Genomic DNA, 27421 nt, shown 5'->3' with positions numbered 1-27421 from the left:
TTTACTAATTTAAAAAAACGAGTAAACACTATAATAATTAACGAAATTCAAGTGATAAAGAGGTTTGGGAGCTAATAATCCTCCTAGATCATGCAATCAAGGGTATCAGGTTTAGGGTTCTAAACGAGGGCCGAGCGTTCTAAGATCGTAACTCCCGCTCTCTCGAGCCTCTAAGAGCTACAAAACCACGACTAATCGAGCTTAGGAGCATTGCGGAAGCATTTTGGTGCAAAATTTTATTACCTTGTGTGTATTTCACTACCCTTTTTGCCACTTTTATGAATGTTTCAGTTGGATAGTTTTGTTTAAAAGCATGCAGGCTAAAGAGTTGAAGAGCCTCATTAGAATTTAACTCTTGAACTTCATATATATCATCACATTTACTCTTGAGAATTTGTTTATCTCTACTAATCAAAATAATTCTACTCCCTGGACTATAAATGGCATTGGCTCCTATTAGAAAACCTAATGTACTCAAATCACTAACATCATCCAAAACAATGAGAACCTTTTTCCTCATAAACCATTTCCTAACGGAAGATGATAACATGATTGGCATACCAAAATTTGAATTTTTCTTCCCAAATACTTTGGATAGGATTTCATGCTGTAAGCCATCTAATGTGCACTTTTCCAGTTTTTCTCGAATATTTGAAATGAAGCACTGACCATCAAATTGGGAAGAGAACCGATCAAATACTTTGCTAGCAAGAGTTGTTTTACCTATGCCGCCCATGCCCCAAATTCCTATGAAGCGCACATCCGTAGCTTTCAAGTGCAGTAATGATTCAACATCCTTAATACGTGGAGCAATTCCAACCAAACCATCATCATAAGGATCATTAGGAAATATTTAATTTAATTTCTCCAAAATATGATTGACAATTTCTTCAATTAGTTTGGATTCGGGCCTAATAATTAATAGAGAAAAATAAAATATCAGTGGATATAGAGGACATATACCCTTGCATTTCTTTTAAAAATTGGCGTCGTTTTTTGTTTTGTGGATGACCAAAAGGACGTTATTTTAGACATTTATGCTATATATGCCGCAAAGATTTGCTATTTGGTGAGACATTTTGTAGTTTGTGCTCAATTTGAAAAAAAGGCGAAAGATTGTGCTATATGGTAACATTAACTCTAATTAAAACGTAAAACGAAATGATGAATTAGAGTTATAATCTATGATATGGAAATAAACTGCATTGCATTAATTGATGAAGTTCCATATCATTGCTGAAGTTATATAGGAAATGTTAACATAATGAATATATATTAACAAGTTCAAGGCTTAGTTAAAGTGATAATTAAAACAAAGAGATAAAGAAAAGGAAGAAACTTACTTTAGGTTCTGGGAAACCAATCCCGACATTCCTGCTGTTTGCTTCAAAGCATGGCTCCAATTCTCCACTTTATCCAAGTCCTCTTTGAATTTTTCCCTATGCTTGATAAATGCATCGCCATAGCTTCCGGCCAACTCTTGCACATCAGTCGGATCTATTTGGTAGAATACTGGCAATATCTCTTGTCCTACCAATTTGCTGCATTCGATTATCTTCACTAGTTCATCTAAACACCATGGCGAATTTGCAAAATTTTCTGAAAAAATAATAACTGAAATGTATGATTCTTCAATAATTTGCAACAGAGTATTTGATATCTCTTCTCCTCGATCAAGATTTTCATCTTTGAAGGCAATAATTTGATTTCTGCATAAAGCATCAAAGAGATGACTGAGAAAACCATCACGAGTGTCTGCACCTCTAAAACTAATAAAAACATCATATTTCCATTGATGGGAAACAGAGGAAGTAGAAGCCATAATATATCTGAAAACAGGGGTTTTTTCCCAAATAATTCCTACAGAAAAAAGTTATTCCCAAATGGTGCCTGCTGCTTGAATCCGCAAGTCATACTTGCGGATTCAAGCAGCAATCCCCTTAATTAATATTAAGGGGATAATTAACTGATTCCCCATGTGGGAATCAGTTATGATTCCCGCATGGGAATCAGACTAAATGTATCCGCAAGTATGACTTGCGGATACATTTAGATATATTTAGCACCCGGGTGTGCATTTTCAGCACACCCGGATGCCACACTCTTCTTTTAAAAAAAAAAAAAAACCCTTTCAATTCATTTTTTTTTTCGAAAATCCTTTCAATTTTTCGATTTAAATTTACAATCCTATAATTTACAAATATCGGAGCTAGGCGTTAACGACGGACAGCGTATCAGAGCTAGGCGTTAACAACGGATAGTGTATTATTGCTTGTGGACTACAAGAGGTTAGTAAATATTTTATTTATTTTAATTTAAATATAAATTGTTAATTAGATGTTAATAATTAATTTTGGGTTGATATTTTTAGAGTATTTATTATAACTGTGAATATTTAATTTAGAAATTAGTCAAATAAAAAAAAATTAAATTTTTTAGTATGTTAGTTTAATGTTTAAAAAATTAGAAAATACTAATTGTGAAAATTATTGATTTACTATATAGAATTTGTAATGTAAAATGGTAAGTATTATCATTATTAAATAAAATTCTAGAATCAAGCATAATTTAAAAAAATGGTATGATTTAAAGAAATTAGTATAATGGATAATAATAAAAATTAATTACATTTTAGTAAAATGTTAGGGATTAGTAATTTTTAGAAAAATATTAAAAAATTATAATTGTTAAAAGTGAAATTATTTTTATATTGTTAGTAAAGTATTAGAAATAATTGTTATAATTATTTAGTGCTAGTAAAATGTGATTAAAAGATGCTTTGTATTTGAAATGGTTATCATAATTTATGGACAAATATTAAATATAGATAATTAATTTTTTGTTAAAAAATGTGTAGTAATGTCGACACTCAATGTATCCTTTCTAATATGGTTCGATGGGCAAATTGTAAACTCCCCCCGTGGAGTAGAATATCACGGTGGTTGTCGAGTGAAGATGCCACTCAGTGAACGAATGAATTTCGATGAATTGGTTAACATTTGTAAAAGAGCAGTTTGTAGCGGACCGAACTCTACTAACTCAGAAGTGGAGATTACACAAATTTTATTCAGACTGCCTAAATTTGTAAGGGGTGAAGTAGATTCGTACGCACTCTTTTTAGTGCAGGACAATAACCATTTATTTGGAATACTAACCGAATCTATGAGATGTCCGAATCTACGAATTATGGAGTTCTACGTTGAGTACCGGATTTTGGGTGGAACTGAAATTTCGCTGGATAATTTGGAGTTAAGCGATTCGAGCGAGTCAGAGTGGGACAATGAGTCAGTAAGGAGCAGTGACGAAGATGAAGACGAACACTTTTATGAGAGCGACGAAGATGATGCAGGAGACATCGACGCCGAGTTAGGAATGGCCAATTCGGGAGAACAAACTCATTACCAGTCGCAGCTCCCTGAACACGTTAGTCGTGTAAATGTTGACGATTTCGTAGTTGACTTGAATGGGGGTGAGACCCCGAATTTTACTTGGCAGCCAGGAATGGAGTTTCAAACGGGGATGACCTTTAAAAGTCGCGATGCTGTTCAGACCTGTGCAACCGCTTATTCAATCGCTATGGGGAAGGAGCACCAGTTTCATCGGACTACCCCCAAGACAATCGTGTTTGTTTGCCGACACAACGAAATCTGCGGATGGTGGTTGCGAGCAACCAAACTACAGGCAAATCATACATGGACCCTGACAAAATATATAGGGCCACACACGTGCGATCATTTTATGACAGGTCGCGACCATCGAAACTTTAAGTCTAGTCAAATCGTAGAATTTATCAAGGACCTGGTGTTGGAACAACGCGACATTCGCATCAAGACGCTGATTGCTGGTATTTGGGAAAGATTTTCTGTAATGCCTACCTATAAAAGAACTTGGTTAGCTAAGGAGAAGGCAATATGCAGCGCCTACGGAAACTGGAAGGACTCTTTCGCCGAAGTTTGTAGCTTCATGGCCAATGTGAAGGTCACAAAACCCGGATCATTCTGGCATGCAGAAGGTACATTTTTAAGTACAATCTGTATTTTATTATGTCCATGCCAAGACAATTGTGTTCCGTCTCTAATTATGTTCAAATTCTATTAAACAGGCGATCCAATTTACACAAACCACTCGCAAAATGCCCGAGTGAGAATGTTTCACAGAATGTTTTGGACCTTCTACCCGATGACAGCTGGATTTGCTTTTTTGAAACCTGTGCTATTCGTTGACGGGACTCCTTTTTATGAAAAATACACAATGACCTTGTTGATCGCATCGGCGATAGATGGAAACAATCACATAATGCCACTTGCCTTTGCACTTGTCGAATCGGAGAGCGCAGCAAGCTATGAATATTTTTTGAGTCATCTCCGGGAGCATGTTATCAAGGAGAGAAAAGTGGCAATTATTTCGGATCGCGCTGGTGGAATAATAGCTGTTTTGAAGCGTCCGGAGTGGGCGGATGTTTCTCACATGTTTTGCATAAGGCATTTAGCGAGTAATTTCAATACTCATTTCAGAGATAAGGATTTGAAAAAACTGGCAAAAAACTGGGCGGTTAGGGCGTACCTATGGGCTGCTCTACAGACTTTGTGCTTCCCAGACCTGAACAGTGGTCATTTGGGTTTGAGAATTTTACCCCTTTTAGCAAATTTACATGATTTACGGACTATCAGCTGGGGATCTGCAGTTTTGGCCCATTTATACCACGAGATGTGCCTACGATACGAGGATGTAAGTTTTGTAGTTATTTCAGTTTAATTTTACATAATTAACCACATTTTGACATTGTGTTCAATTTTATTGTCCAGATCCACTGGCAGCCATATTCTGACGATATTCTCAGCTCGATCCCTCGAGAGTACCTCGATGGGGCACATCTCTGGCGTGCGCGAGTCCCACTCATTTACTATAACATTGTGGAGTGGCACCAGCCAGACAGGGTGCTTCAGCAGTTCGGCCTAGTTCAGCCTATTCCGTTGCCCCCCTTGCAGACTGAGGAGCTTCACAACGTCCGCTACCGGGGTTCCTCGAGCTTCGCATATGAGATGGACTACTGGGTGCAACTTTGGAACAATAGAAACGCGTTTGTAGTTCAGGGCCGGCAGCTTCAGCACCCACCCCATTACCATTCCCAGTACATGGACTGGTATAGGCGTCGATGCCGGAGATGGATTACACTTCAGGGTGCAGAGGCTGGCACTAGTTGTCACGACCCGATTCTCGGCATCGAGACCGGCGCTAGGGAATGGGAGTGGTTGCTCCGAAACCCGTAGCAAGCCTTAAAAATACTTTAAAAATCACTTCAAATTTTTCGCGGAATTCAAAACACATTTTCGAACATTTTAAAATCTCCGTTTAAAAACGTTCCGATAAAATCATAATGAAACTTTACAATTAATTTCCTATTTAATTAATGTATTCAAGTTTCATACCCACTACACTGGGGTTAATAATGCATCTCATTATGCACACACCATCTCATTATGGTGATAACTGCATTCCACTATGCAGACCATTTCATTATGGATTTAAATGCATTTCATTATGCAAACACATTCATTAAATTAAAACCGTTACTTTTCAATTACTGGTTATCGTTTTAACGCGTATTCCTTGAATACCGTCTTTTACAAAACCGATAACATGCAATTATGCATATAGCCACGCTGGGCCCCACATTATACACATAACATAGTTGCGTACAGTTTCCTTTACACTGTATCTCAAAACTCCCGGTACTACCGTGTACCCGGGTTGCAACTATTTTCCAATACCTTAATGCATGTCATTAAAATATATTATAATCGTGCGATGAAAACAAAACAGAGTTCATGCGTGGCAAACATCGCAAATACTGACATGCTAAGGCGTCTGTCTATCTATTCTACTGCAGCTCTACAGATCAAGATAAGACCAAATACCATATACGCAAAACGAAGACTTCATGAATCAAAAAGATGAAGTCTTGTCCAGACACAGGCAATATTCCTGAAAAATAGTTCCACAACGTGGGTCAGATATACTGGTGAGTTTACAACTTACAAACACACATTAAATAATTTAACCCGTTATAAAATAGTCGTATTAAAATATTTAGTACTGGTTCAATCACAGAAACGTAAAGCTTTTGAATGAAATGTTGTTTCTAATCCATATTCCTCTAAGTCTCCTTTCAGACTTAGATTAATAAACTAGTCGGCTGAACCCATAGATTCACTCGACTCTAGTTTATTTTCCACTATCCTTTACAGTTCTAAACTTTTGTTTAGACTGTTCCCAACTTTTCTCATGAACTCAACGACCGATAACATTAAGTGTTCCATGACGCCGTTAGTTCTTAAATCAATCGGCCGAACTCTATCGTTCTGTCACCGTTAACTTGTTCGGGGTTCTAGACCGTCGTCTTAGAAGCTCTCCCGCAATGTCTGGACCGTCGTCTCAGACTTCTAGACCGTCGTCTAGATTCACACAGTACATTCCTCTTTACATAAAATAAATATGCATGCAATAACTAGTGATCACATAGTCCTATTATAGCCCAAATAGGATGGCACGTTTCGTAGACTCATTCCATAATAATTTTATTTACTCAAAATAAATATACGATATATTTAAAATGCTTTATGATATTAATTTCCCACATTAAAGTAATAATTATAATTTTATTACTTTAATGTATGCATGTAATAATGCAAACTCACAGACTGTCGCTCCATAAATAATTAAATACGCCACGATGATCCACTATTAGCCACTCGGTCTATTCCAACCGGTGCTCCTTCAATTTGATCCGTCAATAGTTGACTTTCCGTCACATCTATATTCAGGAATCGTGTTAAGTCGATTTCAAAATAGAATTCTAAATCTATTACCGACCTCTAAACACGTAGCCACATAAATACGATATCATATCGTATACAAACAATCATCACATTAAAAACTTTTCACAAAACACTATCATTTTCGGTCGTTATTTCAACGTAACCGATTCACAATTCCTTCTCATTCTCGACTATTCGAGAATTACGAACCTACTCTATCGGGTTCGATTCAGGAAAACACTTGAAATAAATTCAAGGTTCATTCCACATCTATGGACTTTCATAAATAACCACAAATAATTCTTTTTCTTTTATCTCTTTAATTAGTTTCACTAAACTAATCAAATTACCATATTTCCCTTTTATCACATTACCCTTATTCCATTAATTACCGAACTAAATAATATTAAAATTCGGATTTACTTTCAATATTGGGTCTAACCATTCCATAAGATAATTAAAACAGCCCTATATTGGCTTAAATTCCCCTTTTGGTTAAAATACTAAAATATCCTCAAGCTTTTCAAAATTGACCATTTAGGTCCTTTCGTAAACTAATCGATTTTAAAATCGAGAAAATTACTTAAAATATCCAAAGTCATTCTACTTCAGATTATTAACAAATATAATCTGGAAACTTTGGCTAACATACCATGTAGCCCCTCATAATTTGGAAAACTACAATTTAACCCCAAAACTCTAGTTTTCGGCAAAAACATTCAAATCTTTCCAAAACTTACTAAAATCATTTAAAATCATTCTACATCAGATTATGTACATCTATAATCTGAAATTTTGGTTAAAATACTGACTGGTCCTTTATTTTTACGAAAGTTACATTTTAACCCCTTAACTTTTTAATTTGCTAATCATCTCCAAAATTAACAAAATTCACACCAACTTTTAACCATTCTCAATAAATCTAAGCATGAATATTTAACATGTATAATAAACCATGTAATTATGAATTTACAAAAATAATACCGAACTATCAAACAATTTTCATACAAATTGCTAACATAAAAATCAATATATATATGGCCTCCAATTTTAACAATCTCTACACATTCTTTTCTTTTTTTTTTACATAATTTAATTTCTCATAACCATACCAACATAAAATTAATTACATGCACAACAATTCTAACAAACAACTATCCACCATAATTCCATATCAAAATTTCACTTTAACACATAAAAATTTCAAAATCATAATCTCTAAGGTATAACATTTTTATTTTCGATTCCCACTTGAAATTATAACATCTAAATATTATTTTCAGATTTAATAAAATAAAATAATTATTAGATCTTTAACTTTTTTTTTTATCAAGAGTTCAAGAACACTCTAAACCTCAAAATTTCATATTACAATTACTCATGAAATTTTCGGATTTAATTAAATCATGAAAATTCAAAGGATTTTTCTCAAACTTTTAAAGCATAGTCCTTTGAAAAATTCACCATAATTTAAAAATAAATTAAACCCACCACTTTAACAAGTTTGGATTATTTAAGAATCTATTTGCATGTCAATTTACTTAACCAAATTTTTATCTAACATACAACTCAAAACTATTAAAATTTCATAGGGAATTTTCGGATTTAATACCCATTAAAATCATCAAGTTGGTTTCAAGAAATACCCAAAGCATAACATATAGATTAACACCTCAAAATTTGAAAATAATAGATACCCAAGTAGTTGATCATCCTAAATACACTTATTCAAGAAGAAATTTTAAGTTTTTAAAGCTTTGAGTTCATACCCACATAAGAACGAATTTAACACATAAACACCCATAAAGCTTCTACTCACTTATTAACATCAAACTCATAAATTAAAATCAAGTTTTGATACTTTTTAATTAATCCCGAAATAATTATTAATCACTAAATAGAATTCGAAATTAAAACTCAAAACACCATCAAAACCATTTGTAAAGCATGTATAAACTATTAGTACAAGAAAATACCTTGATTTTAAGCTTAAACTTGAGTAAAAATGGTGGTTTATGAGTATTTGGGGGTGAAGTTTAATGAAAGAGAAAACACAATGAAGAAGATGAAGTTGTCTAACTAAAATAGGAAAATTCTCTTTCCTCTAGAAATATCCGAAAATAGCAAGTCAAAAGCACCCTTTTAATCCCTAACTTTATTTGTTTCTTTAACTATAATCCTTCCATAACTTTATTTAGTAACTTAGTCACCAAGTTGTTTTATCCAAGTGACACATAGCATAACATGTGTCATCTTTAAAGAAAAATCAAACCCTTTTTTAATTCTTTTGTCTCTACACATGACACATGTTTTAACATGTGTCATACTTTTATAAATTCCTTCTTCTTGCATGACACATATATCTACATGTGTCACAATCTCTACAACCCCTTTTTGTTTCCATGACACATGTATCTACATGTGTCACAACCCTTACACCCCATTTGTTCTCCTTTTAGTCTCTACAATATATTTTATAGTATATTTATTTTTATGATTAATTAATTACATACTATTTTAACGGTTTTTAACATAAATAATATTTTCTCGGAAACCAATTCCGATGCATTTTTATTTATTTTAACTTAAAAAGTCAAATTTCATATTTAACCTATTTTACAATATTGTAAAACTCATTTTAAAATATTTTGCATTTATTTACGAAAATGCCACTGCACATAATAAATAGCACGCAATCTATTTCTAACACGTAATCACATAATTCACACAATTTGACTCGATTATGACCTTACATCGTCAAATTGACTTTTCTACTCCCGGCTCATACGTCAACGGGACTAATCTCACCGTCCGATCTTTTAAAATTACATCCTTAAATTTTCGGGGTATTACATTCTCCCCCACTTAAAAACAATTCGTCCTCGAATTGCTTAAAACTCGTTTGTGCTTACCAGTTACTCATTTTAATGTAAAATATAAATCCTTTGCGCTTCCACTGCGCTACTCTGATACTTTACATCTTCTCTTTTCCAATATATAAAATTCTTTCATTGGTCCTTATCTCATTAATTACTTTTACTTTCTCGTTAATGTTTACCGACTCTACCTATCATTTCCACTGCGTTCTCATCCAAATATCACTATCTTTTCTTATTCTCATTTCTTTCACAGTTTTCATATTAACCGCATCTTTACAACTCCTTCACTCTTTTCTATGTTTTCCGAGTTTCACATGTCAAACTCGTACTTACCACTTTCTTATATCAAATCTTATTCTCTTAATCCTTGGAATTTCCAAATTTTGATACCAACTTTCATTTTACCATCCCATTTGATATCGACTCACCATTCGATATTCATTCCTATTTCTTTATAACATAACGATCGTATTCTCGAACATTCTACTTACTATATTCTTAAACTTCTTTTATGATTTTCTTTTACCTCTTACACCATTACATCACTGTACTTTCTATTTTGTAACGTCCTTAGATTCTCTCCCCTTTTTTTTTCTTTAATCTGAATCAATTCCAGAATTAACTTGTGACGATTCTTTCGCCAAATACACTTCATTACTTCATAACTCCTTAATTCATATGCCAATAATCAATTTCCCACACCGGAACTTACCTCCTTCTACCACAGAATTCTTTCTCTAGGAAATTATAATATTTCCGAGTTAAGGATTTAGTCAATGCTTTTGCGTCACGCGTGAGATTATCCGAAGATTTTGTACTCAACACATTTGCCATAACATTTCCTATTCTGTAATGTTTTTGCAGTGTAATCATAGCTTCGAAATTTTCTAAATCAATTTCTCAGCCTGAGATTCCATTCACTTTGATTCGTGAAAATCTCACCAATTACATCATACAACTCGTGTCTCTATCTTGAGCACACGCATACAACCTTCTACTACCTTTCTAGGCGTCAGAAAAGATATTTCTGGTACCCAATTGTCTTGTCTCCTTATCACATCACTTTCTACTCATGACTTTATTTGTCAGAGAACACACACCCTTACTCCAATCACTTTGCCTCTTAATCACTTTTCTCAATTGATTTTTATTCTCACTACGACAATCCTTAAATTCTTGTTCATCACTTTATATAGCTTCAATGCTAACTTTCACTTATCCATTCTTCCATTTATACTTATTTTTCTTTAAATAATTCATGAATCCCGTTCATGACCAATACACGAGATTTACCGATTATCTTTGATCGTAATCACTTTCCATACTCTTTTCTATTAATCCTTTATTCACCTCTACTCTTTATTTCAGGATTACTCCTTTTCCATTTCATCATATCTCGTAAAAGATGAAATTATACTTTGGTATCAACATCGTCTTTAACCACGACGCACTTACTTATTATAATAGGATGGTTCTACACATCCAATTGCTACCGCTCACTCAATAGCTTTCTACATTTCGTACTATGCTACTTTATCTTTAGTGCAACATCTCGCTAGCGTACTCTTAATCGATCTATTCGCTCGATCCGCCGCGTAATCCTTATATCTCAAAGGATATACCTAGCTTACATTATCGGTATTATCATCTAAAATACCTGATAATTCTACTCTATCGCTATCGAATTTCTACTCGGGTAGAAATCCGGATATTCGATAAGAATTTCTCCTTATACTTGAATATCGGAACGTACTTGAATTCTTTGTCCCACGAACAATGCTGATTATCTCAAACTTCTTTCGATACTACAGAGTTATGTCCAACAAAACTTATTTAAAACTCAAATTCACTTTAAAACATAGGGCGTCCCCTTTTTCTTTTCAACAAACTTTCAAAATTTTCACTTTTTGAAATCAAAGAAAATCTCATTTAAATTTTATTCCCTTGTGATCACAAGTTTATAATAAAACTCTTTTGAAAATAATTTGACACTCCTTTAAATAAGTTGCTTTAGACATTTCCAACTCTGTAAAAATCATTCTTCGCTTTCTTCTTTCGTTGATCAATTCGATGTCAACGACAATGTCTCTATATCTATTATTATCTATCGTTCGCGATTTTTACCTACTATAGGTAATGAGTCATTTCCTTTACCCTGAACAGAGGTCTCATCATGAGTCTCCTCTTTATCATGTTCTACTTCTACAACATGAGTTCCCACTTATATTTAGTCACTCATTCTAATCAAATCACGTTGCTCACTTAGCAACCAATCAAATTCAAATGCGCAAACAAATCGCACATCATTCTTTAAACATATACTCACCGAATAGCCAAACATAAACCATATAACTTTTAACATAAAAATTAAACAATTAATTTTCATACTTTCCACACATCACATTTTGCACGTTTTAAATACTAAAAATCATGCAATCATATTCGGTTTTCATTAACCGAAATCAACTTTAATCAACGAATCATAGAATTGCAAATAAGCACATAATCACATAATCACAGACTCACTTCCTAAGGGAAAGCTGAAGATCGAGGATTTTGAAAACGATGACATAACAAAGACATGATTCGAATTCTTATATGCTGCAGTAGATTCCTATGAATACTTATAAATTCCTAGGAACAAGATAGACATTTCTAAGCCTTTACACTTTATCACTATACAATCATTCGACTTTTTCGAATATTGCTCACACATTTTCACGCAATGGCCCAACTCATCGACCATTGCTCTGATACCACCTTTGTCACGACCCGATTCTCGGCATCGAGACCGGCGCTAGGGAATGGGAGTGGTTGCTCCGAAACCCGTAGCAAGCCTTAAAAATACTTTAAAAATCACTTCAAATTTTTCGCGGAATTCAAAACACATTTTCGAACATTTTAAAATCTCCGTTTAAAAACGTTCCGATAAAATCATAATGAAACTTTACAATTAATTTCCTATTTAATTAATGTATTCAAGTTTCATACCCACTACACTGGGGTTAATAATGCATCTCATTATGCACACACCATCTCATTATGGTGATAACTGCATTCCACTATGCAGACCATTTCATTATGGATTTAAATGCATTTCATTATGCAAACACATTCATTAAATTAAAACCGTTACTTTTCAATTACTGGTTATCGTTTTAACGCGTATTCCTTGAATACCGTCTTTTACAAAACCGATAACATGCAATTATGCATATAGCCACGCTGGGCCCCACATTATACACATAACATAGTTGCGTACAGTTTCCTTTACACTGTATCTCAAAACTCCCGGTACTACCGTGTACCCGGGTTGCAACTATTTTCCAATACCTTAATGCATGTCATTAAAATATATTATAATCGTGCGATGAAAACAAAACAGAGTTCATGCGTGGCAAACATCGCAAATACTGACATGCTAAGGCGTCTGTCTATCTATTCTACTGCAGCTCTACAGATCAAGATAAGACCAAATACCATATACGCAAAACGAAGACTTCATGAATCAAAAAGATGAAGTCTTGTCCAGACACAGGCAATATTCCTGAAAAATAGTTCCACAACGTGGGTCAGATATACTGGTGAGTTTACAACTTACAAACACACATTAAATAATTTAACCCGTTATAAAATAGTCGTATTAAAATATTTAGTACTGGTTCAATCACAGAAACGTAAAGCTTTTGAATGAAATGTTGTTTCTAATCCATATTCCTCTAAGTCTCCTTTCAGACTTAGATTAATAAACTAGTCGGCTGAACCCATAGATTCACTCGACTCTAGTTTATTTTCCACTATCCTTTACAGTTCTAAACTTTTGTTTAGACTGTTCCCAACTTTTCTCATGAACTCAACGACCGATAACATTAAGTGTTCCATGACGCCGTTAGTTCTTAAATCAATCGGCCGAACTCTATCGTTCTGTCACCGTTAACTTGTTCGGGGTTCTAGACCGTCGTCTTAGAAGCTCTCCCGCAATGTCTGGACCGTCGTCTCAGACTTCTAGACCGTCGTCTAGATTCACACAGTACATTCCTCTTTACATAAAATAAATATGCATGCAATAACTAGTGATCACATAGTCCTATTATAGCCCAAATAGGATGGCACGTTTCGTAGACTCATTCCATAATAATTTTATTTACTCAAAATAAATATACGATATATTTAAAATGCTTTATGATATTAATTTCCCACATTAAAGTAATAATTATAATTTTATTACTTTAATGTATGCATGTAATAATGCAAACTCACAGACTGTCGCTCCATAAATAATTAAATACGCCACGATGATCCACTATTAGCCACTCGGTCTATTCCAACCGGTGCTCCTTCAATTTGATCTGTCAATAGTTGACTTTCCGTCACATCTATATTCAGGAATCGTGTTAAGTCGATTTCAAAATAGAATTCTAAATCTATTACCGACCTCTAAACACGTAGCCACATAAATACGATATCATATCGTATACAAACAATCATCACATTAAAAACTTTTCACAAAACACTATCATTTTCGGTCGTTATTTCAACGTAACCGATTCACAATTCCTTCTCATTCTCGACTATTCGAGAATTACGAACCTACTCTATCGGGTTCGATTCAGGAAAACACTTGAAATAAATTCAAGGTTCATTCCACATCTATGGACTTTCATAAATAACCACAAATAATTCTTTTTCTTTTATCTCTTTAATTAGTTTCACTAAACTAATCAAATTACCATATTTCCCTTTTATCACATTACCCTTATTCCATTAATTACCGAACTAAATAATATTAAAATTCGGATTTACTTTCAATATTGGGTCTAACCATTCCATAAGATAATTAAAACAGCCCTATATTGGCTTAAATTCCCCTTTTGGTTAAAATACTAAAATATCCTCAAGCTTTTCAAAATTGACCATTTAGGTCCTTTCGTAAACTAATCGATTTTAAAATCGAGAAAATTACTTAAAATATCCAAAGTCATTCTACTTCAGATTATTAACAAATATAATCTGGAAACTTTGGCTAACATACCATGTAGCCCCTCATAATTTGGAAAACTACAATTTAACCCCAAAACTCTAGTTTTCGGCAAAAACATTCAAATCTTTCCAAAACTTACTAAAATCATTTAAAATCATTCTACATCAGATTATGTACATCTATAATCTGAAATTTTGGTTAAAATACTGACTGGTCCTTTATTTTTACGAAAGTTACATTTTAACCCCTTAACTTTTTAATTTGCTAATCATCTCCAAAATTAACAAAATTCACACCAACTTTTAACCATTCTCAATAAATCTAAGCATGAATATTTAACATGTATAATAAACCATGTAATTATGAATTTACAAAAATAATACCGAACTATCAAACAATTTTCATACAAATTGCTAACATAAAAATCAATATATATATGGCCTCCAATTTTAACAATCTCTACACATTCTTTTCTTTTTTTTTTACATAATTTAATTTCTCATAACCATACCAACATAAAATTAATTACATGCACAACAATTCTAACAAACAACTATCCACCATAATTCCATATCAAAATTTCACTTTAACACATAAAAATTTCAAAATCATAATCTCTAAGGTATAACATTTTTATTTTCGATTCCCACTTGAAATTATAACATCTAAATATTATTTTCAGATTTAATAAAATAAAATAATTATTAGATCTTTAACTTTTTTTTTTATCAAGAGTTCAAGAACACTCTAAACCTCAAAATTTCATATTACAATTACTCATGAAATTTTCGGATTTAATTAAATCATGAAAATTCAAAGGATTTTTCTCAAACTTTTAAAGCATAGTCCTTTGAAAAATTCACCATAATTTAAAAATAAATTAAACCCACCACTTTAACAAGTTTGGATTATTTAAGAATCTATTTGCATGTCAATTTACTTAACCAAATTTTTATCTAACATACAACTCAAAACTATTAAAATTTCATAGGGAATTTTCGGATTTAATACCCATTAAAATCATCAAGTTGGTTTCAAGAAATACCCAAAGCATAACATATAGATTAACACCTCAAAATTTGAAAATAATAGATACCCAAGTAGTTGATCATCCTAAATACACTTATTCAAGAAGAAATTTTAAGTTTTTAAAGCTTTGAGTTCATACCCACATAAGAACGAATTTAACACATAAACACCCATAAAGCTTCTACTCACTTATTAACATCAAACTCATAAATTAAAATCAAGTTTTGATACTTTTTAATTAATCCCGAAATAATTATTAATCACTAAATAGAATTCGAAATTAAAACTCAAAACACCATCAAAACCATTTGTAAAGCATGTATAAACTATTAGTACAAGAAAATACCTTGATTTTAAGCTTAAACTTGAGTAAAAATGGTGGTTTATGAGTATTTGGGGGTGAAGTTTAATGAAAGAGAAAACACAATGAAGAAGATGAAGTTGTCTAACTAAAATAGGAAAATTCTCTTTCCTCTAGAAATATCCGAAAATAGCAAGTCAAAAGCACCCTTTTAATCCCTAACTTTATTTGTTTCTTTAACTATAATCCTTCCATAACTTTATTTAGTAACTTAGTCACCAAGTTGTTTTATCCAAGTGACACATAGCATAACATGTGTCATCTTTAAAGAAAAATCAAACCCTTTTTTAATTCTTTTGTCTCTACACATGACACATGTTTTAACATGTGTCATACTTTTATAAATTCCTTCTTCTTGCATGACACATATATCTACATGTGTCACAATCTCTACAACCCCTTTTTGTTTCCATGACACATGTATCTACATGTGTCACAACCCTTACACCCCATTTGTTCTCCTTTTAGTCTCTACAATATATTTTATAGTATATTTATTTTTATGATTAATTAATTACATACTATTTTAACGGTTTTTAACATAAATAATATTTTCTCGGAAACCAATTCCGATGCATTTTTATTTATTTTAACTTAAAAAGTCAAATTTCATATTTAACCTATTTTACAATATTGTAAAACTCATTTTAAAATATTTTGCATTTATTTACGAAAATGCCACTGCACATAATAAATAGCACGCAATCTATTTCTAACACGTAATCACATAATTCACACAATTTGACTCGATTATGACCTTACATCGTCAAATTGACTTTTCTACTCCCGGCTCATACGTCAACGGGACTAATCTCACCGTCCGATCTTTTAAAATTACATCCTTAAATTTTCGGGGTATTACATTCTCCCCCACTTAAAAACAATTCGTCCTCGAATTGCTTAAAACTCGTTTGTGCTTACCAGTTACTCATTTTAATGTAAAATATAAATCCTTTGCGCTTCCACTGCGCTACTCTGATACTTTACATCTTCTCTTTTCCAATATATAAAATTCTTTCATTGGTCCTTATCTCATTAATTACTTTTACTTTCTCGTTAATGTTTACCGACTCTACCTATCATTTCCACTGCGTTCTCATCCAAATATCACTATCTTTTCTTATTCTCATTTCTTTCACAGTTTTCATATTAACCGCATCTTTACAACTCCTTCACTCTTTTCTATGTTTTCCGAGTTTCACATGTCAAACTCGTACTTACCACTTTCTTATATCAAATCTTATTCTCTTAATCCTTGGAATTTCCAAATTTTGATACCAACTTTCATTTTACCATCCCATTTGATATCGACTCACCATTCGATATTCATTCCTATTTCTTTATAACATAACGATCGTATTCTCGAACATTCTACTTACTATATTCTTAAACTTCTTTTATGATTTTCTTTTACCTCTTACACCATTACATCACTGTACTTTCTATTTTGTAACGTCCTTAGATTCTCTCCCCTTTTTTTTTCTTTAATCTGAATCAATTCCAGAATTAACTTGTGACGATTCTTTCGCCAAATACACTTCATTACTTCATAACTCCTTAATTCATATGCCAATAATCAATTTCCCACACCGGAACTTACCTCCTTCTACCACAGAATTCTTTCTCTAGGAAATTATAATATTTCCGAGTTAAGGATTTAGTCAATGCTTTTGCGTCACGCGTGAGATTATCCGAAGATTTTGTACTCAACACATTTGCCATAACATTTCCTATTCTGTAATGTTTTTGCAGTGTAATCATAGCTTCGAAATTTTCTAAATCAATTTCTCAGCCTGAGATTCCATTCACTTTGATTCGTGAAAATCTCACCAATTACATCATACAACTCGTGTCTCTATCTTGAGCACACGCATACAACCTTCTACTACCTTTCTAGGCGTCAGAAAAGATATTTCTGGTACCCAATTGTCTTGTCTCCTTATCACATCACTTTCTACTCATGACTTTATTTGTCAGAGAACACACACCCTTACTCCAATCACTTTGCCTCTTAATCACTTTTCTCAATTGATTTTTATTCTCACTACGACAATCCTTAAATTCTTGTTCATCACTTTATATAGCTTCAATGCTAACTTTCACTTATCCATTCTTCCATTTATACTTATTTTTCTTTAAATAATTCATGAATCCCGTTCATGACCAATACACGAGATTTACCGATTATCTTTGATCGTAATCACTTTCCATACTCTTTTCTATTAATCCTTTATTCACCTCTACTCTTTATTTCAGGATTACTCCTTTTCCATTTCATCATATCTCGTAAAAGATGAAATTATACTTTGGTATCAACATCGTCTTTAACCACGACGCACTTACTTATTATAATAGGATGGTTCTACACATCCAATTGCTACCGCTCACTCAATAGCTTTCTACATTTCGTACTATGCTACTTTATCTTTAGTGCAACATCTCGCTAGCGTACTCTTAATCGATCTATTCGCTCGATCCGCCGCGTAATCCTTATATCTCAAAGGATATACCTAGCTTACATTATCGGTATTATCATCTAAAATACCTGATAATTCTACTCTATCGCTATCGAATTTCTACTCGGGTAGAAATCCGGATATTCGATAAGAATTTCTCCTTATACTTGAATATCGGAACGTACTTGAATTCTTTGTCCCACGAACAATGCTGATTATCTCAAACTTCTTTCGATACTACAGAGTTATGTCCAACAAAACTTATTTAAAACTCAAATTCACTTTAAAACATAGGGCGTCCCCTTTTTCTTTTCAACAAACTTTCAAAATTTTCACTTTTTGAAATCAAAGAAAATCTCATTTAAATTTTATTCCCTTGTGATCACAAGTTTATAATAAAACTCTTTTGAAAATAATTTGACACTCCTTTAAATAAGTTGCTTTAGACATTTCCAACTCTGTAAAAATCATTCTTCGCTTTCTTCTTTCGTTGATCAATTCGATGTCAACGACAATGTCTCTATATCTATTATTATCTATCGTTCGCGATTTTTACCTACTATAGGTAATGAGTCATTTCCTTTACCCTGAACAGAGGTCTCATCATGAGTCTCCTCTTTATCATGTTCTACTTCTACAACATGAGTTCCCACTTATATTTAGTCACTCATTCTAATCAAATCACGTTGCTCACTTAGCAACCAATCAAATTCAAATGCGCAAACAAATCGCACATCATTCTTTAAACATATACTCACCGAATAGCCAAACATAAACCATATAACTTTTAACATAAAAATTAAACAATTAATTTTCATACTTTCCACACATCACATTTTGCACGTTTTAAATACTAAAAATCATGCAATCATATTCGGTTTTCATTAACCGAAATCAACTTTAATCAACGAATCATAGAATTGCAAATAAGCACATAATCACATAATCACAGACTCACTTCCTAAGGGAAAGCTGAAGATCGAGGATTTTGAAAACGATGACATAACAAAGACATGATTCGAATTCTTATATGCTGCAGTAGATTCCTATGAATACTTATAAATTCCTAGGAACAAGATAGACATTTCTAAGCCTTTACACTTTATCACTATACAATCATTCGACTTTTTCGAATATTGCTCACACATTTTCACGCAATGGCCCAACTCATCGACCATTGCTCTGATACCACCTTTGTCACGACCCGATTCTCGGCATCGAGACCGGCGCTAGGGAATGGGAGTGGTTGCTCCGAAACCCGTAGCAAGCCTTAAAAATACTTTAAAAATCACTTCAAATTTTTCGCGGAATTCAAAACACATTTTCGAACATTTTAAAATCTCCGTTTAAAAACGTTCCGATAAAATCATAATGAAACTTTACAATTAATTTCCTATTTAATTAATGTATTCAAGTTTCATACCCACTACACTGGGGTTAATAATGCATCTCATTATGCACACACCATCTCATTATGGTGATAACTGCATTCCACTATGCAGACCATTTCATTATGGATTTAAATGCATTTCATTATGCAAACACATTCATTAAATTAAAACCGTTACTTTTCAATTACTGGTTATCGTTTTAACGCGTATTCCTTGAATACCGTCTTTTACAAAACCGATAACATGCAATTATGCATATAGCCACGCTGGGCCCCACATTATACACATAACATAGTTGCGTACAGTTTCCTTTACACTGTATCTCAAAACTCCCGGTACTACCGTGTACCCGGGTTGCAACTATTTTCCAATACCTTAATGCATGTCATTAAAATATATTATAATCGTGCGATGAAAACAAAACAGAGTTCATGCGTGGCAAACATCGCAAATACTGACATGCTAAGGCGTCTGTCTATCTATTCTACTGCAGCTCTACAGATCAAGATAAGACCAAATACCATATACGCAAAACGAAGACTTCATGAATCAAAAAGATGAAGTCTTGTCCAGACACAGGCAATATTCCTGAAAAATAGTTCCACAACGTGGGTCAGATATACTGGTGAGTTTACAACTTACAAACACACATTAAATAATTTAACCCGTTATAAAATAGTCGTATTAAAATATTTAGTACTGGTTCAATCACAGAAACGTAAAGCTTTTGAATGAAATGTTGTTTCTAATCCATATTCCTCTAAGTCTCCTTTCAGACTTAGATTAATAAACTAGTCGGCTGAACCCATAGATTCACTCGACTCTAGTTTATTTTCCACTATCCTTTACAGTTCTAAACTTTTGTTTAGACTGTTCCCAACTTTTCTCATGAACTCAACGACCGATAACATTAAGTGTTCCATGACGCCGTTAGTTCTTAAATCAATCGGCCGAACTCTATCGTTCTGTCACCGTTAACTTGTTCGGGGTTCTAGACCGTCGTCTTAGAAGCTCTCCCGCAATGTCTGGACCGTCGTCTCAGACTTCTAGACCGTCGTCTAGATTCACACAGTACATTCCTCTTTACATAAAATAAATATGCATGCAATAACTAGTGATCACATAGTCCTATTATAGCCCAAATAGGATGGCACGTTTCGTAGACTCATTCCATAATAATTTTATTTACTCAAAATAAATATACGATATATTTAAAATGCTTTATGATATTAATTTCCCACATTAAAGTAATAATTATAATTTTATTACTTTAATGTATGCATGTAATAATGCAAACTCACAGACTGTCGCTCCATAAATAATTAAATACGCCACGATGATCCACTATTAGCCACTCGGTCTATTCCAACCGGTGCTCCTTCAATTTGATCCGTCAATAGTTGACTTTCCGTCACATCTATATTCAGGAATCGTGTTAAGTCGATTTCAAAATAGAATTCTAAATCTATTACCGACCTCTAAACACGTAGCCACATAAATACGATATCATATCGTATACAAACAATCATCACATTAAAAACTTTTCACAAAACACTATCATTTTCGGTCGTTATTTCAACGTAACCGATTCACAATTCCTTCTCATTCTCGACTATTCGAGAATTACGAACCTACTCTATCGGGTTCGATTCAGGAAAACACTTGAAATAAATTCAAGGTTCATTCCACATCTATGGACTTTCATAAATAACCACAAATAATTCTTTTTCTTTTATCTCTTTAATTAGTTTCACTAAACTAATCAAATTACCATATTTCCCTTTTATCACATTACCCTTATTCCATTAATTACCGAACTAAATAATATTAAAATTCGGATTTACTTTCAATATTGGGTCTAACCATTCCATAAGATAATTAAAACAGCCCTATATTGGCTTAAATTCCCCTTTTGGTTAAAATACTAAAATATCCTCAAGCTTTTCAAAATTGACCATTTAGGTCCTTTCGTAAACTAATCGATTTTAAAATCGAGAAAATTACTTAAAATATCCAAAGTCATTCTACTTCAGATTATTAACAAATATAATCTGGAAACTTTGGCTAACATACCATGTAGCCCCTCATAATTTGGAAAACTACAATTTAACCCCAAAACTCTAGTTTTCGGCAAAAACATTCAAATCTTTCCAAAACTTACTAAAATCATTTAAAATCATTCTACATCAGATTATGTACATCTATAATCTGAAATTTTGGTTAAAATACTGACTGGTCCTTTATTTTTACGAAAGTTACATTTTAACCCCTTAACTTTTTAATTTGCTAATCATCTCCAAAATTAACAAAATTCACACCAACTTTTAACCATTCTCAATAAATCTAAGCATGAATATTTAACATGTATAATAAACCATGTAATTATGAATTTACAAAAATAATACCGAACTATCAAACAATTTTCATACAAATTGCTAACATAAAAATCAATATATATATGGCCTCCAATTTTAACAATCTCTACACATTCTTTTCTTTTTTTTTTACATAATTTAATTTCTCATAACCATACCAACATAAAATTAATTACATGCACAACAATTCTAACAAACAACTATCCACCATAATTCCATATCAAAATTTCACTTTAACACATAAAAATTTCAAAATCATAATCTCTAAGGTATAACATTTTTATTTTCGATTCCCACTTGAAATTATAACATCTAAATATTATTTTCAGATTTAATAAAATAAAATAATTATTAGATCTTTAACTTTTTTTTTTATCAAGAGTTCAAGAACACTCTAAACCTCAAAATTTCATATTACAATTACTCATGAAATTTTCGGATTTAATTAAATCATGAAAATTCAAAGGATTTTTCTCAAACTTTTAAAGCATAGTCCTTTGAAAAATTCACCATAATTTAAAAATAAATTAAACCCACCACTTTAACAAGTTTGGATTATTTAAGAATCTATTTGCATGTCAATTTACTTAACCAAATTTTTATCTAACATACAACTCAAAACTATTAAAATTTCATAGGGAATTTTCGGATTTAATACCCATTAAAATCATCAAGTTGGTTTCAAGAAATACCCAAAGCATAACATATAGATTAACACCTCAAAATTTGAAAATAATAGATACCCAAGTAGTTGATCATCCTAAATACACTTATTCAAGAAGAAATTTTAAGTTTTTAAAGCTTTGAGTTCATACCCACATAAGAACGAATTTAACACATAAACACCCATAAAGCTTCTACTCACTTATTAACATCAAACTCATAAATTAAAATCAAGTTTTGATACTTTTTAATTAATCCCGAAATAATTATTAATCACTAAATAGAATTCGAAATTAAAACTCAAAACACCATCAAAACCATTTGTAAAGCATGTATAAACTATTAGTACAAGAAAATACCTTGATTTTAAGCTTAAACTTGAGTAAAAATGGTGGTTTATGAGTATTTGGGGGTGAAGTTTAATGAAAGAGAAAACACAATGAAGAAGATGAAGTTGTCTAACTAAAATAGGAAAATTCTCTTTCCTCTAGAAATATCCGAAAATAGCAAGTCAAAAGCACCCTTTTAATCCCTAACTTTATTTGTTTCTTTAACTATAATCCTTCCATAACTTTATTTAGTAACTTAGTCACCAAGTTGTTTTATCCAAGTGACACATAGCATAACATGTGTCATCTTTAAAGAAAAATCAAACCCTTTTTTAATTCTTTTGTCTCTACACATGACACATGTTTTAACATGTGTCATACTTTTATAAATTCCTTCTTCTTGCATGACACATATATCTACATGTGTCACAATCTCTACAACCCCTTTTTGTTTCCATGACACATGTATCTACATGTGTCACAACCCTTACACCCCATTTGTTCTCCTTTTAGTCTCTACAATATATTTTATAGTATATTTATTTTTATGATTAATTAATTACATACTATTTTAACGGTTTTTAACATAAATAATATTTTCTCGGAAACCAATTCCGATGCATTCTTATTTATTTTAACTTAAAAAGTCAAATTTCATATTTAACCTATTTTACAATATTGTAAAACTCATTTTAAAATATTTTGCATTTATTTACGAAAATGCCACTGCACATAATAAATAGCACGCAATCTATTTCTAACACGTAATCACATAATTCACACAATTTGACTCGATTATGACCTTACATCGTCAAATTGACTTTTCTACTCCCGGCTCATACGTCAACGGGACTAATCTCACCGTCCGATCTTTTAAAATTACATCCTTAAATTTTCGGGGTATTACACTAGTGTACGTATTTTGTAAATTAAAACTATTTACATTTTATTAATTTTCATTAATAATATTAGTGACTGTTTATTGTATATTGTCACAGCGCGATTTGCAGGAGAGAACCCATGTTACGGGGGAGGCCAGTTCGAGTGCCGCTCGCAGGATTAGGTTTGGTGCACGAAGTTCTCAGCTTGCTACCATGGAGGATCGCAGGGACGTCACACTTCCCCCTCCTGAGCCAGCCGACCGACCATACCAGCTGCCTCCGCTCCCTCCCTGTCAGGTTGATTTAAGCTCTATTAGAGGACGTCGTCGACAGCCACGCAGAATGCCTCCACAACCTCGTCCAGAGCATGTGTACCCTATCCCAGAGCCATTATTTTTTCACGCGGAGGTGGCGGGTACCTCAGACATACCGCATGCGGACTACTGGGAAAGACAACATTATGGGTCAACCTCCGGGGCGACACCCCAAGCATCATATCCACAGGTTTGAGACAATTTAATATACTATTTCACTTGATTAACTCGTATTTTATGCTCTTACGCTTAGTGCCACCTGATGTTATAGTTTCAGGTCCCGCCTGCGTCGATGCCGTATGTTGACTCATTTTTTGGAGATACGACCATTACGACCACTCAGGATCCACCAGGGCCATCTGAGTCACAGGTTTGAGTTACTTTATTATTATTGTAGTTAATTTATAATTTACATTTTTAGTTTACAATTTAATAAGTTACGTTGTTCAGGTCCCCCCGGCGCCGATGCCGTATAGTGACTCATCTTTTAGACATACGACATTTGCCAACACTCGAGATCCTTTTGCGCCATCTGATTCACAGGTTCGACCTATTTTATTATATTTGTAATTTATAATCTTCTATTTCAGTTTATAAATCTAATCAATTCATTATTCAGGTTCGCCAGCCGCCGATTCCGTCTTTCCATTCATATCTGGGAGAGATGGGATATACTCCACTAGGTACGCCGGCTCAGCCAGAGTCAGATCAGTCATGGCCTGCACCGCCGACGCATTCAGATGTCCCATGGCGTACGTCGACAGAGTCGGATTTCATTGAACAGTTGTTCTACTATCCCGCCGCACCTACTGTAGGACAGGCGTCATCGTCACATCAGGTACCACCTTCTGGGTCGCCTCAGGCTCAAGATCCTTCGCAGATGTATTTCTCGACTGCGGAGCCGTGGTGCTCTGGTGCAGATCTGTCTGCTGATCCGTTTTCCGGTGATCGGTTTCAGCATTTTACGCCTCCTGGTTTTACCCTGTATCCGGACATCACCTCGCAGGATCTGCGAGACACTACTCCAGCTCCAGTTATAGAACAGCCACACCAGTCTGCAGACGAAGACAGTGACGATTCAGAAGACAACGACGATTCTGATAACAGTGACGAGGGTGACGGTGGCGACTATAACCCTGTGACTGATACCTCACGTCACCGACGCACTCAGCAGGGTTATGACATGAGAACCCGCATGCGGAAACCGGCTCGATATCGTGACTAGTTTTAGTACTTGTAAACAATTTTAAAATAATATTGTTATTTTAAATTATTATAAATGTTATAATTTGTATTTAATTTTTAATGTTTAATATTTTTATCAATTTTAAATTAGTAGGTATTTGTTAAAATAGATTAATAAATAAATTAATTTTTTTTATTAATATATTGGGATTAATGATTGGGCATTAATCACCAATCATTGGGAGAAAAAACTGTCTCCCAATGATTGGTGTCAGCCCTTAATCATTCGATTAAGGGTTAATCACCCTTAATCTAGTGATTAAGGGTTTCTGGCTTGAATCCGCAAGTCAGACTTGCGGATTCAAGCCAGAGGCACCATTTGGGAATAAGTTTTTTATGGAGGAATTATTTGGGAAAAAACCCTGAAAACAGATTCCTTCAAGTCTATAAGGAGATTTTAGTTTTTTTTATATATCTAATATGTACATTCAAATAGAATATATATAGGAAGAAACAGGCATTAAACCATATGAAATATATATATTAAACTAAATTGTAGCTAATAATTACTTATATATTTTATAATAAGTTGAAAGTTTGATGATATATTTAACATGCTGGAAGAAGCAACTACATTCAAACAATCTAATTTTTTTATTCTACAACTATGCATATTAAAAAAATTGTAATTTGTTTTCCTATTAAGTCACTTTCAATTTCAAAGACTTTCACATTCTATACCTTCCCTGGCATACAATATTAAAGGAAATTTCTGGTTTTGATTTATATATCACAAAAGAAACATTCAAACAATCTAGTTATTTAAAAAAAAAATGATTACTTTCTAAAATAGTTTATTATTCTATATAAATATTGTTTTTCAAATATTTTTTAAAAATAATCATTTTTTAAATAATTACTTTTTCAGCAATTGTTTTAAATAATCATTTTCATTTTTTTTTCTTTTAAAATTTGTGACGGAAATGGACATTAGAAAATTTGTGACCGATATTTTCCGTCACAAAAGTTTCTTGATGGAAAAAATCCATTTTTTTTTAATAATGTTAGAGACGGGTTGAAGATATTAATTAGATTAATTCAAACACAAATTGATCCAAAAGCAATATACCTTTGCATATTTAAGAAATGAGAAGGTAGACTCTAAAATAGATAGTAAAATCAGTATCCTATAAAATAAGAATGAATTGCATATCATAGCTGAAGTCAAACGAAAATGCTAATGAGTTCATATTAACAGTTCAATGCTTGATTTACGTGATAATTGAACTTACTTGAGGTTCTATAAATCCATAGTAGATCTGAAAGAAAGAAACTTACTTGAGGCGGGGGCGGATGCCCCTCGGGCTATATGCCTAATTCTGCTCCTGACTTGAGGTTCTTTGAAACCAATCCTGACATTTCAGTTGTTTCCTTCAAATGGAAGCTCTATAAATCCTTAACTTTCCTCACTCCTTTAAATCCTCTGTTTAAATCGAATTTCTCTCAAATCCAGCTAACTCCATTTTTTCTATGCATAAACCCTAGCAAATTGAGAATCAGCGGCGGAATTGGGAACCGGAAATTGAATCATCAGTTTTTCTCTTCAGGTGCATTAAAATGTGCGGAATTAGAGGAGGAGTGGAATTCTAAAGAAAATGGAGATGATTTGAAAACTAAAATTTTTAGGCTTAGACTTCCAAAAAGAATCGCTACTAATATTATTCAGAACTGGTTTAGTGAAGGGAACTCTGTTACTGTT

The 27421-nt window shown here is 33.0% G+C and overlaps 1 protein-coding gene and 1 pseudogene across 1 annotated transcript; one reads left to right on the top strand and one right to left on the bottom strand.

The window, feature by feature from the left end:
* Positions 1–139: 139 nt before the first annotated feature.
* LOC126661496 (disease resistance protein RPV1-like) lies at positions 140–27421 on the bottom strand (annotated as a pseudogene).
* Positions 24080–25736, top strand: LOC126661495 (uncharacterized). Its single transcript, XM_050355349.2, has 5 exons — positions 24080–24199; positions 24281–24667; positions 24749–24847; positions 24928–25020; positions 25097–25736. Exons 1-5 carry the CDS (start codon positions 24080–24082, stop codon positions 25700–25702), a joined length of 1305 nt encoding a protein of 434 aa, XP_050211306.1. The 3' UTR covers positions 25703–25736.

The sequence above is a fragment of the Mercurialis annua genome, linkage group LG8, assembly GCF_937616625.2.
Source record: "Mercurialis annua linkage group LG8, ddMerAnnu1.2, whole genome shotgun sequence".
NCBI lineage: Eukaryota > Viridiplantae > Streptophyta > Magnoliopsida > Malpighiales > Euphorbiaceae > Mercurialis > Mercurialis annua.
Note: the sequence above shows the minus strand (reverse complement) of the source record. Positions and strands in the feature narration are given on the sequence as shown.

Coding starts and splice junctions, on each gene's coding strand:
- LOC126661495 (XM_050355349.2), top strand. CDS start 24,080: ATGACCTTACATCGTCAAATTGACTTTTCTACTCCCGGCTCATACGTC. Junction 24,200..24,280: donor GGGGTATTACACTAGTGTAC/GTATTTTGTAAA, acceptor ATATTGTCACAG/CGCGATTTGCAGGAGAGAAC. Junction 25,021..25,096: donor TTGCGCCATCTGATTCACAG/GTTCGACCTATT, acceptor TTCATTATTCAG/GTTCGCCAGCCGCCGATTCC.